Source organism: Numenius arquata, chromosome 11 (assembly GCF_964106895.1).
Source record: "Numenius arquata chromosome 11, bNumArq3.hap1.1, whole genome shotgun sequence".
Lineage (NCBI taxonomy): Eukaryota > Metazoa > Chordata > Aves > Charadriiformes > Scolopacidae > Numenius > Numenius arquata.
In genome coordinates, this window is record NC_133586.1 from 15,615,475 (window position 1) to 15,629,768 (window position 14,294).

The 14,294-nt window shown below is 39.4% G+C and overlaps 1 protein-coding gene across 1 annotated transcript in view; it reads left to right on the top strand.

The window, feature by feature from the left end:
* The window catches only part of MYZAP (myocardial zonula adherens protein), a 49,182-nt gene that overhangs the window by 24,017 nt on the left and 10,871 nt on the right, over positions 1-14,294 (top strand). Inside the window, 4 exon segments of the mRNA XM_074156634.1 lie at positions 1,550-1,675; positions 2,526-2,654; positions 3,916-4,001; positions 6,682-6,787. Of these exon segments, the coding sequence (XP_074012735.1) occupies positions 1,550-1,675; positions 2,526-2,654; positions 3,916-4,001; positions 6,682-6,787 (447 nt within the window).

Here is a 14,294-nt window from a genome sequence, read left to right on the forward strand (position 1 = left end):
CACACCCATGTAGCTTATTAAGTAGGTTCGGTTTATTCATACAATCGTAACCATAACTGAGGTTGGAGACGTTGCTTAAGAGTACTAGAATAGATGCCCCAATGTGTCTACCTTTTTATGTTTGTTTTTACTCTCCTCGTTGCTCAACCTGTAAGCAAAGGAATGATGGAGAGACAGTGCCAGAGATCATATTCCAGTTCAGTGTGTCTTAAGGACTCTGGGTTTTGATGGTTGGCTTTGTCTGAATGACACGATTCTTTCAGGCTTCTTGAGATGTGTGGAAGGTTTCATGTTGTACTGAAACTTAATTTAACTCTGCTCCCTCTCACAAAGTGCAGGTTACTGTCTCTGCCCCAGTGTTGGTCTCGGTGAGGTGCCAAAGGGGCAACCGCAGCACAAGCGGAGTCCTTCAGAGCTCAGTCCCTTTTCAAAGGATAAAATACACGGTTGTTCTCCTGCAGGGTAGTAAAACAGCTTATTCCCACCATGCAAGATAAACACAAGGGTTTAATAAATCTTTCAGTCCTTGAAATAAAAACAAAACCCAAACCCCGAACCCTTTATCATCAGAACCAGGTATTTTGTTGCCGTGTAAACTGTAGTGGTCAGCAGGGAGCGCTTTGTTCTTCCAAATGACAGTATATTCCTCCTCTTCCTGACGTTTTTGGAGCACCCACAGCATTTCACTATAACCTTGTCTGATTTATAGCAGCTCTAGTGAGAGACCTAAGTCCTGGACTAGCTATTTTACTTTGCTTTTATTGTGTTTTATGGAGTAGGTGGTTTAAGCTGTCAATGTCCTATCTGGTGTTTAATCACTGAGGGTGTGGTTCAGTCAGTGTTTTGAGCCAACAGAAGGGGGAAATCCTGTCTCTGAATTCCTGCCCTTTTCCCCCTAGCAGTAGTAAAGTTTCTGGTCCCGTGGTTAAAAATTAACCCTTCCACACCCCTGAGTATTTTAATTTTAAGTCTGATTGTTCCCTGATCTGCTTTGCTCCCGGCTACCCCAGTTCTTGTGCCCGAAGAGTAGGCACAAAGAGCAGGATGTGAAAAAGCAAGAGAGAGGAGGGAGGGTACAGCTGTGTTACCGAGTTAACAACACATGCTAGGTCCTGCTTAAAGTAATCATCGCTTTGAGTGTTCGTGGTCATTTAGAGATGGTCTAGACTCAACTGCTGTTTCTAATCTATGCTCCTGTAAAATGGGAGGAGACAGTATCTTCTCAAGGGGGAAACAAACCAAGTGACTTGGAGGCTGTTATGGAGGGGTCAGTAAAGAGACATAGCCTGGGCTTGGATATGCAATGACCACTTAAATTCAGACAACACGAAACTTGATGAAATGGTAACTTCTGCAAATTCGAATTACTTTTATATTGGCAGAATGTTGTGAATGGTCTTGATGCAAATGAAAATCTGCTTCAGCCATGTCAAATTTATAACAGGGTGGAGCTGAAGTTCAAAGTGCTATTCTCACATCACATGAACTCTGTTTCTCCTGCTGCCAGCAGTGCTGTACTTACTGATGGGTCAACTTTCCCCTCTCACAGGTGGAATCGTCACAGGAAGCCAATGCTGAAGTCATGAGAGAGATGACAAGAAAACTGTATAGTCAGTATGAGGAAAAAATGCGAGAAGAGGAACAAAAACATAAAGCCGAGAAAGAAATCCTCCTAGTACGTACAGCCCGTCTGTAAGAGTGGTGCTTACCTTGGGTGTTGTTTCTTAGTCACCTAATTCTCCGGAGTTGGCATGTGTTCCTTCGCTCCTGTCTCGGTGCCTAGTCATGCCACAGTTACTAAGCTTCCCAAGCTTTTTTGGGCTGAGAAAAGAATGTGTTCAAACACAGTAATACTAATGAAAATGTAAAGTTCAAAATTTGAAACGGTGTATGTTGTTTTTTTTAACTTCTGATTCCCTAAAAAAAGGGAAAAGATAATGTCCAGTTTTAGTGATAGTTTAAGAAGGGGAGGAGGAACAACTTCATTGAATGCTACTGGAGCAAGAACTTTTTCTGTCCCCTGGTTTCCCTCCACTCCCAAGTTAAACCTTTCTATGAGTCACTGCATTTTTCTAACTGATAAAGATAGATAATGACTGAGATGGAAGGTAGATTCCTCAGTGTCTTTCTATTCATATTGTTTTATATGTGAGAAAAGTACAAAGCTGAACGTGGCAAACTTTGGTGTTTAAAATGCTATCTTCTGCAACAGCATTTTTTTATTTATGCTGTTAATTCACGGCATCCTCAGAACGGAAATCAAATATCTAAGAAATGGGTAAAAGTTGTTTTTCAGGTTTTTCATAATGATGCTTTACAAATACCCATGTACTTCAAAGTGTCCCAGATCTTTTGTTCTCTACAGTTCAAATTTAGGGTTATAGCTCTTCCAGACTTCTGGGCAGGGGTAGTGAAAAGCTTTGAGCTCTGTTAAAAAGCTATTAGCATGGCTCTATAGCCTAAAAAAAATAATTCCTCATTAATAAATGGGATGTTAATGTTACTGTAAATCCTCTTATTTGAAGGAGGAAACAAATCGGCTTCTGAAGGCTATTGAAGAGGCAAATAAGAAAATGCAGATTACAGAAACAAGCATACAGGAAAAAGACCAGAGAATTGGTGAGCTGGACCGGCTGATTGAACGCATGGAAGAGGTATGAGAGTTAGTTGATTGCTGCCTTTAAAGGAAATGCAGAAGTGCATGGAGGAAACTTTATTTTTTTAATTCTTTCTGTCTGATGCTTAATCCTCTGCTTAGTGACAGACCATTGCTGTTTGCATCTTATATTGTTACTGTAAAATGGACCTGGACTACCACAGAAACACTGTGATTAAGTGCTGCTTCTGTCTTTCTAGTGGTCTTTACAGTCAGAGCTGCCTAAGGTGTCAAAATTTATGTAGTAAATTAACCATTATTTTAAAGGAAGAGTTTAAAAAGGCTATTCAGTCTTCCTTCAGTGTGTAAGGTCTCCTAAGCTGAATGAAGTAGTAATCATAAATGATCCAAAGTCTCTTAGGAATGCTGTTGGTAGGTTTGTTAAAATGTGAGTTAGTTAGGAATAGAGCTTACTATTTAGCTGTTTATAGTCCTGAACAGAATTGTGTCTCCAAATTTCTCCACATGTAGATGAAATGCTAAACCGAAAGCTTCAGACTGAAATGTTTTGAGGGTTTTTTGTGGGTATGTAGCAGCCACTTAATTTTCCGTGCAGATATCTATCTTATTTAGATTATGGCTCAGAATATTTTGAGAAGAAAAAAAAATCATGTTTTATTGCCTTTTAATCTAAAACTTAGGTTCTTCCTTTCTGCTAGCATTAAAAAACTTATAATTATTCTTTTCCCATGTTAAATATTCCCTACCAAATTGTAATTGAGAGCATTTTTTTGACAATTTACTTTTAAAGCTCTGAAAGCAGAAATACTTTGAGACATTTACTACTTATGACAATGGTAGCACTACTGGAAAAAAAGTCCTCCTAGATCTTCATGAGCACTGTGCTGATGGACACCTGAAAATACACAGGAATATTTTGGGGAAGAAAATAGAGCAATACCTTTTATCTCAGCTTTGGATTAAGAGGTTTTTTTGGAGGGATAGCATGGAAAATTTGACATTTATGTAGTTAAAGATTATGATGACTCATCTTTATATTAAAAAAATTCAGTTGCAAGTACAACCTTACTACTTCAAATAGGAAATTGAAAACTCTGACCTTATTTCCATGCCGAGCTGGGAATTTTATTTTATTATTATGCATTCTGTGTTCCTGGGCTATAGGATATGCATGAATTTTGTTTAATCAGTTTGTATTTTAATTTCACAAATGATCTTTTGAATTGCAATGAAATATGCTTTGTGAAGCCTTTACATTTTGACACGTGGAGAACTGATGGATAATTTTTCTTGTTTAGGAACGTCACCAGCTGCAAAAACAACTTGAACTAAATGAAATACAAATATCTGGAGCAAAATCTGAAGACAACTCTGACAGCGAAAGGTGAGATATGTCTTGTCTGTGGTACTTCCAGTATTTCTAGGAAATTTTAGGGGTACGTTTGTTTTTGAAGACACCTGAATTATACTTATTCAAACTTTAAAACAGCAATCTGGAAGGGATTGTCTCTCTGAATTTAAGTTTATTTACATATAAAGTATCAAGAGGATTCATTTTTGCAACAAAACCCACTTATGCATCTTTCTTGAAAAATTGTTTGCAATCAGGCAGAGTACATTTTAGATGGAACAAGTGGTGACATATTTGTGGATTGAATTTTTCTTAAATCTGCATTTCCAAATTCAGCACAGTATGATCCTGACTATGAATACTTTCATTACCTCCTTCTTGACTGCTCAACACGGTTTTAAAAGAAAAGACATTCTTTATCCTGTATTAAGCTGTAGGACATCCCCTTTGAAATGATGAACTCATTAAGAGAGCAAGAGTTTTGCTTATCACAGGTGTCTTTTTTTGTATAAAAGAGGGAAAGCGGGGAATGTGTCTAAGGCTTAGAGGGGCAGGTCTACACGTTAACATATGCACATGAGCAAAAGGAAGGTGTGGAAGAAAACTCTCATGTAGCATCACAATGCAGAAATAAGCTATGAAGTTATTTGGGGAAAGTGAGGATGATGTTACTGGCAGTGGGACCTCTGTAAATAGTTGTTCTCTAAAGCATGAGGCCTAGAGGAAAGATCTAGTGGTGTGGTGGCACCTGGATGTGCTGTTTCTGCCCACAGGCGGCATCTACATCCATTACTACTTCTTTGAGACTGACAGAGCACCATGACCAGGCAAAAGAAAGCTTCAAGCAAAAGCAGAGGCAAAGTTTCAAGAGAAATCTGTCTGGAACTGAAATAGTGTAACTGAAAATTACATCCGCCACTCAAAGGTTTATATGACGCTACTTGAGAGGGTAAAGATGAATTACAAGCAGAGACTGAATAATTGTAGTTGATTACTACTTGTATTTCTGTGGCACCCAGAAATTCGGTTTTAAGGTTTTGGCATCCTGCTGTTCTGTAGGAAGCATAAAAGGAAGTCCCTACTGAGAGCATCTCACTGCCTAGTTGTATTGATCTGTGACCAGCTTATCCAGTTTCAGGGTAATAATGGCTTTTCACAGCAGCCTGTTAAAATAATAATTTAAAGTGAACAGATGTCGCATACAACATAGAATATGGAGATGAAAAAGAATTGCTTTCTTCCTCTACCTCTGGATAACAGATACACTTCTCGCTTCAGTGAATCCTGCCCTGACCACTCAGTGTGAAAAGTTATGCTGCAGTAAAAAGGGTAAGGGCAATGTTCAGACAGGAACATGTGCAGTGCAAGCAAGCACACAGTGGCAATCTGTGCAGTGCAAGCAATGAATCTGTGTTCAGATGCTGAAGTCTGTTGTTAAGTTCTCTTTACCTGTCTGTACCCAACAGCACACTTGAGCTCCACCCGAGGAAGGACCTCAGTTCCATTGCTTAGAATTCTGAATCTTTCAGTGGGAGACCAAATCTGTGCCACAATTGCAATCAAAATGTAAATTGTGGTTTTGCGAGACCTTAATATGCAGGATTGAAAAACCTGCAGCAATGCCTTGATTTTTTTTTGAGTCCTCGTCGAAGTGCTGCGGTTATAGTTCTGTAGAGTACTTCACTGTTAATAGGGAGTCTTTCTGGGGGGAAACAGCTTACAATTCAGTCATTCATTGGAATCATGTCATACAGTTTGCCATCTGCTGCTCTGCCTTAGAATGGTGGTTCTATTTGCAGCTCAACAGTTTCTTCTGCTGTGCGCAAATCAAGATGAAAGAAGCCTTTTTGGTTTTGATTCTCCTCCTCCACTTCCCAAATTCTCAAATTCTGTCTAGGAGTACAGCAGTTTATTTTGTAAGGAAGCAATTGCTTTCTTTGAAGAATTTCAAGAACTGTACATGCAGGTGAAAATGGAGGGCTCCCACGGCCAATGTGCCAAAACCTTCCCCCCTGTTTCTTTGCATATTCTAAAACTACTTTTCTGGCAAGCTGTCAAACCAACTTGTAGAAGGAGTTCTGTGGGTGTTCCATTTCTGTGTTAAACAGATTTAAGAAACGTAGAATCTGTCTGAAGAGTCATACATGCAAACTTAAAACATCCACAACAATTCCTGCTGACTGTTGATGAGTTAATATTACTCCAGTTAGCATTCTGCTACTGTTGGCAACTATGCCAAATCCTTGACTCAAGGCTTCCCTGTCATAGGAGGGCTTTTGAAAGGACACCAACAGATGTGCTTCGTGGCTTATATTTAGTATATATTTCCATAAAGTTTGCAGGTGGTAATAAGTCAGGATAAATGTGCCTTTCTGATGATAAAGATCTAGGTGTCTGCCTTTCACTTCAAGGCAAAACAGACAGAGATGAGCTTTGTCACATTGTTTAATTGTCAGCACTTGAGGTTCTGAGTAAGCCTGCCAGCATGCCAGACAAAGGTGAGTTAACTTGGGTGGAGACAGCCACTTTGACTAGAAGACTACCATTACAATGTACTTTGGACAAATTGACATCTGTCAGTAAAATTTTACTTGCCCTACCTCTTGACCTAGTCTGATTCATTTGTGGGGTTTGTGATTGTGGGGATTGTTCTCGTTTTGCTTATGCTGCATAGCTCCTCACTTACGTGTTTAATTCTTCCACGTTTTGCTAGGTCACAGCATTTGGAAGAGGTAGCAGCTAGCCTAAGAGAGCGAATCAAACATCTGGATGATATGGTCCACTGCCAACAGAAGAAAGTCAAGCACATGGTTGAGGAGGTGAGATCTAGTAAAACAATTCTGAGTCTTTTGGGAACACTGGTTCTTTTAGTACATAATCCAAAGACACAATGGAAATGAGTTAAGCATAGGGAGCTAGTGAAGCCGAAAGACTAGGTGAAAGCAGTTTAGTCCAGTGGCTGTGGGTTTTACACAGTGATGTTTAGGCTGACACTAATTCTGGAACTCTTCATGGTAGTCCTGGAAATAAAACATACGACTTGCAACTTAGTTTGAAGCAATCAGAGGGTAACTGCAGAAACAATGCAGCCTAGTCATTAAGGGTCTTCTTCCTGTACAGAAGTGGAAGGCAAAAAGTGTCCTTTATTTTTTTTCTTTATGTGGTTCTTCATAGAAATAGGCAGGGAAACACAGTGTTCACCACTATTTTTTTTTTTCCCTCCCTGCTCTTGGGGACATCATCTTAGCTGATACAATTTCCTGTAAAATTGTATGTGGCTTTCTGCTGGAAAGCTGCTTTAAGTTACAGGCTACCTATGTGCCAAGAAACTGTTTAGCAGTCAGAAGGCTGTGATTGCAAACATTTCTGTTTCTCCAAGTGGTTGAAAGAATGATGCGGGAGATAGGTAAATTAAGTTTAAATTGGAGCTTTACAAAGCAGACTGACAGCTCTATTACACTGAGCCTTGCTATTGCACAGAGGGTAGGCATTCATGAAATATCTTTTATTTGTATTTGGACATCACAAATTCACAAAATCAAATGTTTGGAAACCATTCTAAACCAAGGCATTCTTTCTGCATTCACAATGTGCTATTAGAGGATTTCTGATTACACATGGAGTTTTTCCATTTTTATGAAGGTAGTAATTTTCAAATATATATATAACCCCCCATATTTATCAATATGCTAACCTAGATCTGTTTTGTTTTATACCATTCTGATGTAGTTCTGCTGTATGATCAGCTGTGTGATACTAAGTGTCTCTTACACAGATGCAAGGGGATGCAAAAGTTATCTGTCTCTTTGCATTAAAGTTCTTCTGTCATATCATCAGTATAGAAGACTGGTATGAAGTCTTGAGGTTTTGTTCCTAGTTCAGCTTGCCATTTTCATTAGTTTCAAGCATTATATAAACTAAGCTAACAATCTTTATACCGTGGTATTCTATTAAGAAACACTATTAAAATCTAATCATCCAATCCATGTAATTAATGGATTATGGGAACAATTATTAAATTTGTTTTGTATCTCTGTAAGCCAACCATCATATTATGAGCTTTTTTGTTCTAACCAGAAGTTCTAAAGGACTGTCACTTTGCGATACATGTGGCAACCCAAGTGATTCTAGTAATATATAAGAGGATGATGGCCTAAATTTTGCCCTTTATTACTAAATGTATTTTAAACCGCTGATACAACTTGACCTCTAGTGGGCTGCATGGGTATAACAAATACTTACAGTTCCATGGGGTGTTTTGGCAAAACCATGTGTAAAGTTTGGGCACATTATTATTATTTTGTAAGTTTTACATTTAATGGGTGAGTTTAGCTTGCTGATTCCTTATAATGTATCTCTGCTGGTGCCTTCATTTACACAGAAAGCCCTCCTAGATCTTTTGGTTATCCCATTTAACAAGTAGAATCTCAGGTGACCAACTTGCTACTTAGCTGTCAAATACATCTACTTTTAAATGATGTCTGACTGCCTGCTTTTCAAAATCAATTAAATCTCTGTACGAATCCTGCCATGTAGCCGTAGGAAATATATTTTTGCTCTCTCCCTTAGTCCTTGTGTGTTTTAGTTTGAAAACTGTATGAACACCTGTAGCTACATCTATATTTTCACTAGTGAGCTAACTAAAGACTGTAACAGAGGTGTGATCAGGTCAGATGGTACCAAATACATTAAGCACATGGGTTTTTTTTAATTTTATGCTACCCATGATTTGTGTTTGTACTGTGTTTGAAGAAATATCTACGATATAGGTGCCATGAACTATTTTAAACCAGACTCTTTTAATTAAAGGCCTGAAAATAGCAGCTTTAATAGTACAGAGGAGAGTAGCTATCCACCATGGGGGAACATAAAAAGCATTGCGGGTGTGCATACCCTGAGCTATCCACACGTGGTATTTTTGACAATTTTGTGCTCTTCTCTATGTAAATATTAGAAAAGTATTTTTAGGCTCACTTTAAGCAACACTTATTAACTATGCCATAGAAGCTGAGAAATCAACAACAAAAGTACTTCTTAAAAAGTAAGCTGTTGAAAAGGAACTCTATCTGAAGGGTCTGTTCTGGAGCCAAGTTAAAAACTAGTCTCAGCAGCAGCACTAAACATACTTTCTACAGAAAACATGGAAGATTTTCTAATTGTGCTACTATTTAAGCCTCAGAAAATGTATTTGTCAGGGTATATTTGAACGCACGTGCACTTTACATGAAATTTAACTGAATTTAATGTAATGTAGAATGTAATGGCTAGGAATATCTAGAAACGTGTCATGAAAACCTGCCATGTTACTCATTATTGCAATACTTATGGCTGGTATTTGTAAAATACCATTCCATCTTAGGGCTCATGAGGGTATTATAATGATCAATAACTTGCATTTAAATAATGTAATTGAGAAAGAATGATGAAAGCAGCTAGAAAGCCTGCTTTCTGAAATGCTTAGCTTCTCTGTTGCATGAGAATAGACTGAGAACAGGCTAACTTGGGAAACTCAGAAGAGAAGTGGAAAAGAAGTAAATAGTCAAAATTATCAGCAGTGCTTTTGTTAGAAGCTGAAACAAAGCTACTACTGTATGAACTAGGTGAGAACGATGGCTCAGCCTATGCTTGCTTGACTACAGGATGAGCTTTATTTAGGATTAATCTTGGTATATTTGGACATAAATCGGAAGTATAAATGAGGATTTTATTCTTTCAGTGTAAGCCACAACTGGTTTATGCTGTTACCTCCAATTTAGACAAAGTGCAGCGACAGAAATGAACACCATTTCAAAGGGGTCCTGAACAAACAAGACATGCTGCTTCAAACTCATATGGAGAAACGTTAAAATTGAACAAGTACTGAGATGAATCTGCTGGCTGAAAAATCACAAAACAGATTGCTCTTCAGGCCTTTTTAGGGAAAGATGATGGATAGTTTACAAATGACAGATGCAGGGCATTCTGTAAAAGAACAGCAAGCAGTCAGGAGGAAATGAAAGAGAAGCTTTATAGTGGAGTTTTGTGATGCAGTAGGCAGCTCTAACAGCTCCAGTGCTGTTTTGATGGCATTTAAAAATGTGTTATGGTCAAGCCTAATCTAGGCACACCTGAAGGGGGATGCTGGCAGAGAAACAGCAAATGTAGAGAGCTATGGAAGAAAAGAGTATTAAAGCCTTCCTTTTCACAGGACCCAGCTTGTTGGTACCAAGTGCAGTAGGTGTGTGACCTGTGGAATTGAGCCCAGGCAGAGAAGGACAGTCACAGTTCAGTGTGCTTATGCTTGTTGGTGAAGAAATCATTTGCTTCTAATTTTTTTCTCTGAAAAGAAATCCTTCCATCTCGGTCATTAATAGAACCTTTTTCAACTTGACCTGTTCAGACTGGTCATAAATTAAATAGCAGCATGGAAAATAACTTTCAGAAGAAAATAAATGGAAGAAATAAAATGGAATTTTGCTGGAGTCGGTGACCTTCAACACCTCTGTGTCTTAGATCCAGTGCACACCCATTTTTCAGCCTCACAGGGATTCTCCGCTGTGAGAGCTGAGATCGCAGCCCATTAGAGCATCAGCTGAGCAGAAAGTTACCCTGCATAGTCGGAAAGCCTCGTTTTCTTGTTAGAGAGAGATTGCAGATGATTTAAGGCTGACAGATTTTTCCCTGTGATTAACTTGTTTGTTAAATAAATCTATTTGTTCTCTGCTTAGTGCAGCACATTTTACATGAAGTGCTGGCAGTTGAAAGTGCAGGACCTGCATTTGGCAGGAGTGTAGAAACCCAGCCCTTTTCTCGTATTTTCTCTATTTGTACATAGCAGGCTTTCAGAAAAAGAATAAGAAGAGACAGATAGCCAGCGTGGGTCATCCAGAGCTCAGTGGTGAAATAGATGAACATTAATAATGCTAGACTTGATTAGCGTGCGCTTTTTTTTTTTTAATCGCTTGCTTTTGTAGCCATCTTAAAAGTATGGCTGGGCAGAGGGAGACTTTTAAAGACAATCCAGGAAAGAGCCAGTCCGATCAGAGGAAGAATTTGCAGGGAGACTCGCAGCATGAGAGGTGGGAGTGTGCAAACTTCCACTACGGAGTTTCCAGTGCAGAGGCGGAATCGGGCAGGCAGACGCAAGCACAGAGGGGCTGTGGGAGGGCATGGGAAGCTGATACCACGTTGTTTCTTTCAGTGCTGAAGTTGCTGCTGTTCTGTGAGAGGGGTGAAAGCTTGACCTTTAAGTTATCTATTCGATGTGGTCAATTAATTTCTCCTGTTTGTGCTAGTGTAGGAGACAGGAGAGAGTTTGGTGTAAGATCAAGCTAAAAGTCTTCAAATGAAATACATTGATTTTAAATCAACAACAAAAGTATTTCCTGGCTTGATCTCCATTTCAGACCTGGAGAGATTTAAGAGAGCTTTAGTTTGGAGATCTGTGCATTGACATTGAAATGGATTGCAATTTCATGGCACAATAAGCTTATTTTATATGTAATATTGTTTCATTGTTGAGAAGCAGGAGAGGGAAGGAAATAAGCATTTACATTTTGTAAGCAAGGTGATTGGGTTGATGCGGATATGGGAGCTGTTCTGAAGGGGACTGAGAAAAGAAAAGGATATCTGATTCCATGCCAAGAAATTATCTACAGAACTCAGATTTCACATGGAATTCCCCTAACTACTGAATTGAACTGTCTCTAGGTCATGGCCCATGAGCTGTTCTCCAGCTTTAGTCTCAGATTCCTTGGATAATAAATGGTGACCAAACACCAGGGAGAAGTTGTGGCCTGTTCTGTTGTGGAAGATACTTGCGTAAAAGGACAAAGTGCTAATGAGCAAATGATATCCCAGATACAGAAGATACTTTGTATTACACAAATGGGGAATAAAGAAGAAATTTTCCCACCAAAAACTTGATAACCAACTGAAAACTTCCGTATCAAGATACTCTAACTCCAGATCTATAGCAAAATATCCCAGTTTTAATATGGAAGTCCAGTTTCAATTTCAGGTCAAGTAAAAGAAGCCACACAGAAGCACAGAGGAAGAGAAGATGGAGTTACCAGCCACAGACAGATGCCAAATTTGTATCAAGCAAAATCTGCATTGCATAGTACCTACAGTAAAAACAAAACAACAAAAGTAGAAAGAGAAACCCACCTTGGGAGCTTGGAGGAAGACGACAAATGGCAGAACATAAATAAATTGCCACCCCCAAAGTCAAGTGTTTGGCCTCAGTGGACTTGAGCAAGGCAGTGTGTTATCTATTGGCAGAAGTAGAATCGCTGCTGGTGTTTGGTGAGAGTGTTTATATGTGCATACCATCAGCTCTTTCAGCTGGGAATTGCCTGGCCAAGTCATTAATTAGAAAACTTGCACATTACTTAGGTAGCTCTTAAGAAGGTGGGTTGAACTCTTAGACAATGTGCCAATGTTTGTAACTCGTTAGGACATCTAGGCCCTGTGGGCCTGCCTTAGCAATAGACGTACATCAAAGACCGGTGTATTGTGCTCATACAACTCATTAGTTTAGGAAGGTCTGTAAGTTGGTGCGTTAATTTAAATCAATCAGCTGTTACTTTTTCTTTAAATACAAGTTTTAAAATACAAAAAGTATTGAGGGGTCACTGAAGTGATTTAAGGAGGCTTAAAAGGCGAAGGTACTATATTGTGTTCCCTGAAAAAATTTCAACACTCTTTTCTAGCCTCTGATAGATACCATTTGAGGTCCAGTGAAATATTGGACTGCGTAAAATCTTGTTCTCTTTGTACAGCAATTACCTCTGAGAGTTGAGGCTGATGTTGCAATGTCTTGTCTGTCTTGTTTTGTATCATATAGTACGTGTTTGTCCTGTGTTTAGTCATATTTATGACCAGTTTGTTCATGTCTCTGTGTCAGTGTTACAGGTGCCCAATCCATTAATGGCATATGAATAAGGAAAATACACAATACTTGAATAACATATAATACTTAAATATATCAACACTGTCATGTTCCGGTTAAATATTTTAAGTTAATGGATGATATTATCATGGTAAAATGTTGACTGAGTTTACCTAACAGCTGGATTTGCTCCAATCCTCCAAAACTGTGTCTGAGTACACAGAATAAAATAAAGTTTGATATTTCAGACTTTATAAAGGCTCTGCAATTGGACACAACTTTAATTTTCTCTTAAGATGCTTTTTCCTTCTGCTTTAACTGCTTTGCAATTTTGTTGAATTCCCTTCTAATATCGCTAATCACATCTCCAGCATTTCTTTAGAGACTCTTTCTTCTAGGTCTCATGATTCTCCTCTTGACTGTTCTTCTTAGCTGTTCTGTCCCTGAGATCAGTTTAATGCTGTTGACTCGTACATCTAGCTTTCCACTGAAGCTAAGTTTAGTTGCTTGGAGGAGCAAGAGAAACTCAGAAGTGCAGCTCTTCCCAGAAAGTATTTACACAGTCCGTTCAAGTAGCATGACAATTTTGTTTTGTATTTGAGGAGATGTAATGGAGACTCTAAGGTGAAGTAGTGAGAAAGAAACAAATCTTCATTGATGAGAAGAAGAATTGAATTTTCTGGTAGCTGATGCAAGATATGGTAATAATCTGGATGCTGAAGGAGTTTGAGAAATGATCTCAAGGTTTCAGAAGGAGCCAAGAGCATAGAGGTGGTAACAGAAGTAGGATTAAACCAAGGAGGAGAGAGCTTGAAAAGAAGTGCTGTGGCCAAATTAATGCTGAGCCAGTGGGTAAGTTCAGGGTGATTAACATTGCACGTGGGGCCTTATGTGCTGATTCAGATCATTAGAAATTGCAGTGGGTATGTGAAATGCAAGCTGCACACCCAACACAATCTGCAGGGAACTACAGGGATGCTGCCATAATGGGGAGAGATCGGGTGCCCTTCCTGTGCCTGACAGCCAAATTCCAGGGATTGAAGTGGAGTGTCCAAAGGGCTGAGCTCGTGTGCACCCCGTATGCAGGCGCAGAGCTCCTGGGCAGTGTGTTTACTGAGCAACTGAGCCAGGGAGTTCATCCCTCCTAGCTGTTACAGCACTGGGGGGATTGTGCTCTGTTCCCCAGCCCCTGGGGTGGGTGAAGGGCAGGTGATGCCCCTCTGTCACTGGCAGACCAGATAAATTACAAACTGTAGCTTGGGCCTTGTAGCTCTTGTCTTCCCAATGTTGGAATAGTCAGATGTTTCCCAACAGGAGAAGGAAAAGCAGGACCAGCGAACACAGGGGGGTGGGGGAGGCAAGAGAAAATGAAGTGATAGGAAAAAGGGTGATGGTGTGGCTCAGGGCTGCTAAACTCACATTTTTACTGTTAGCAGAACTGCTTTGAAAGGAAT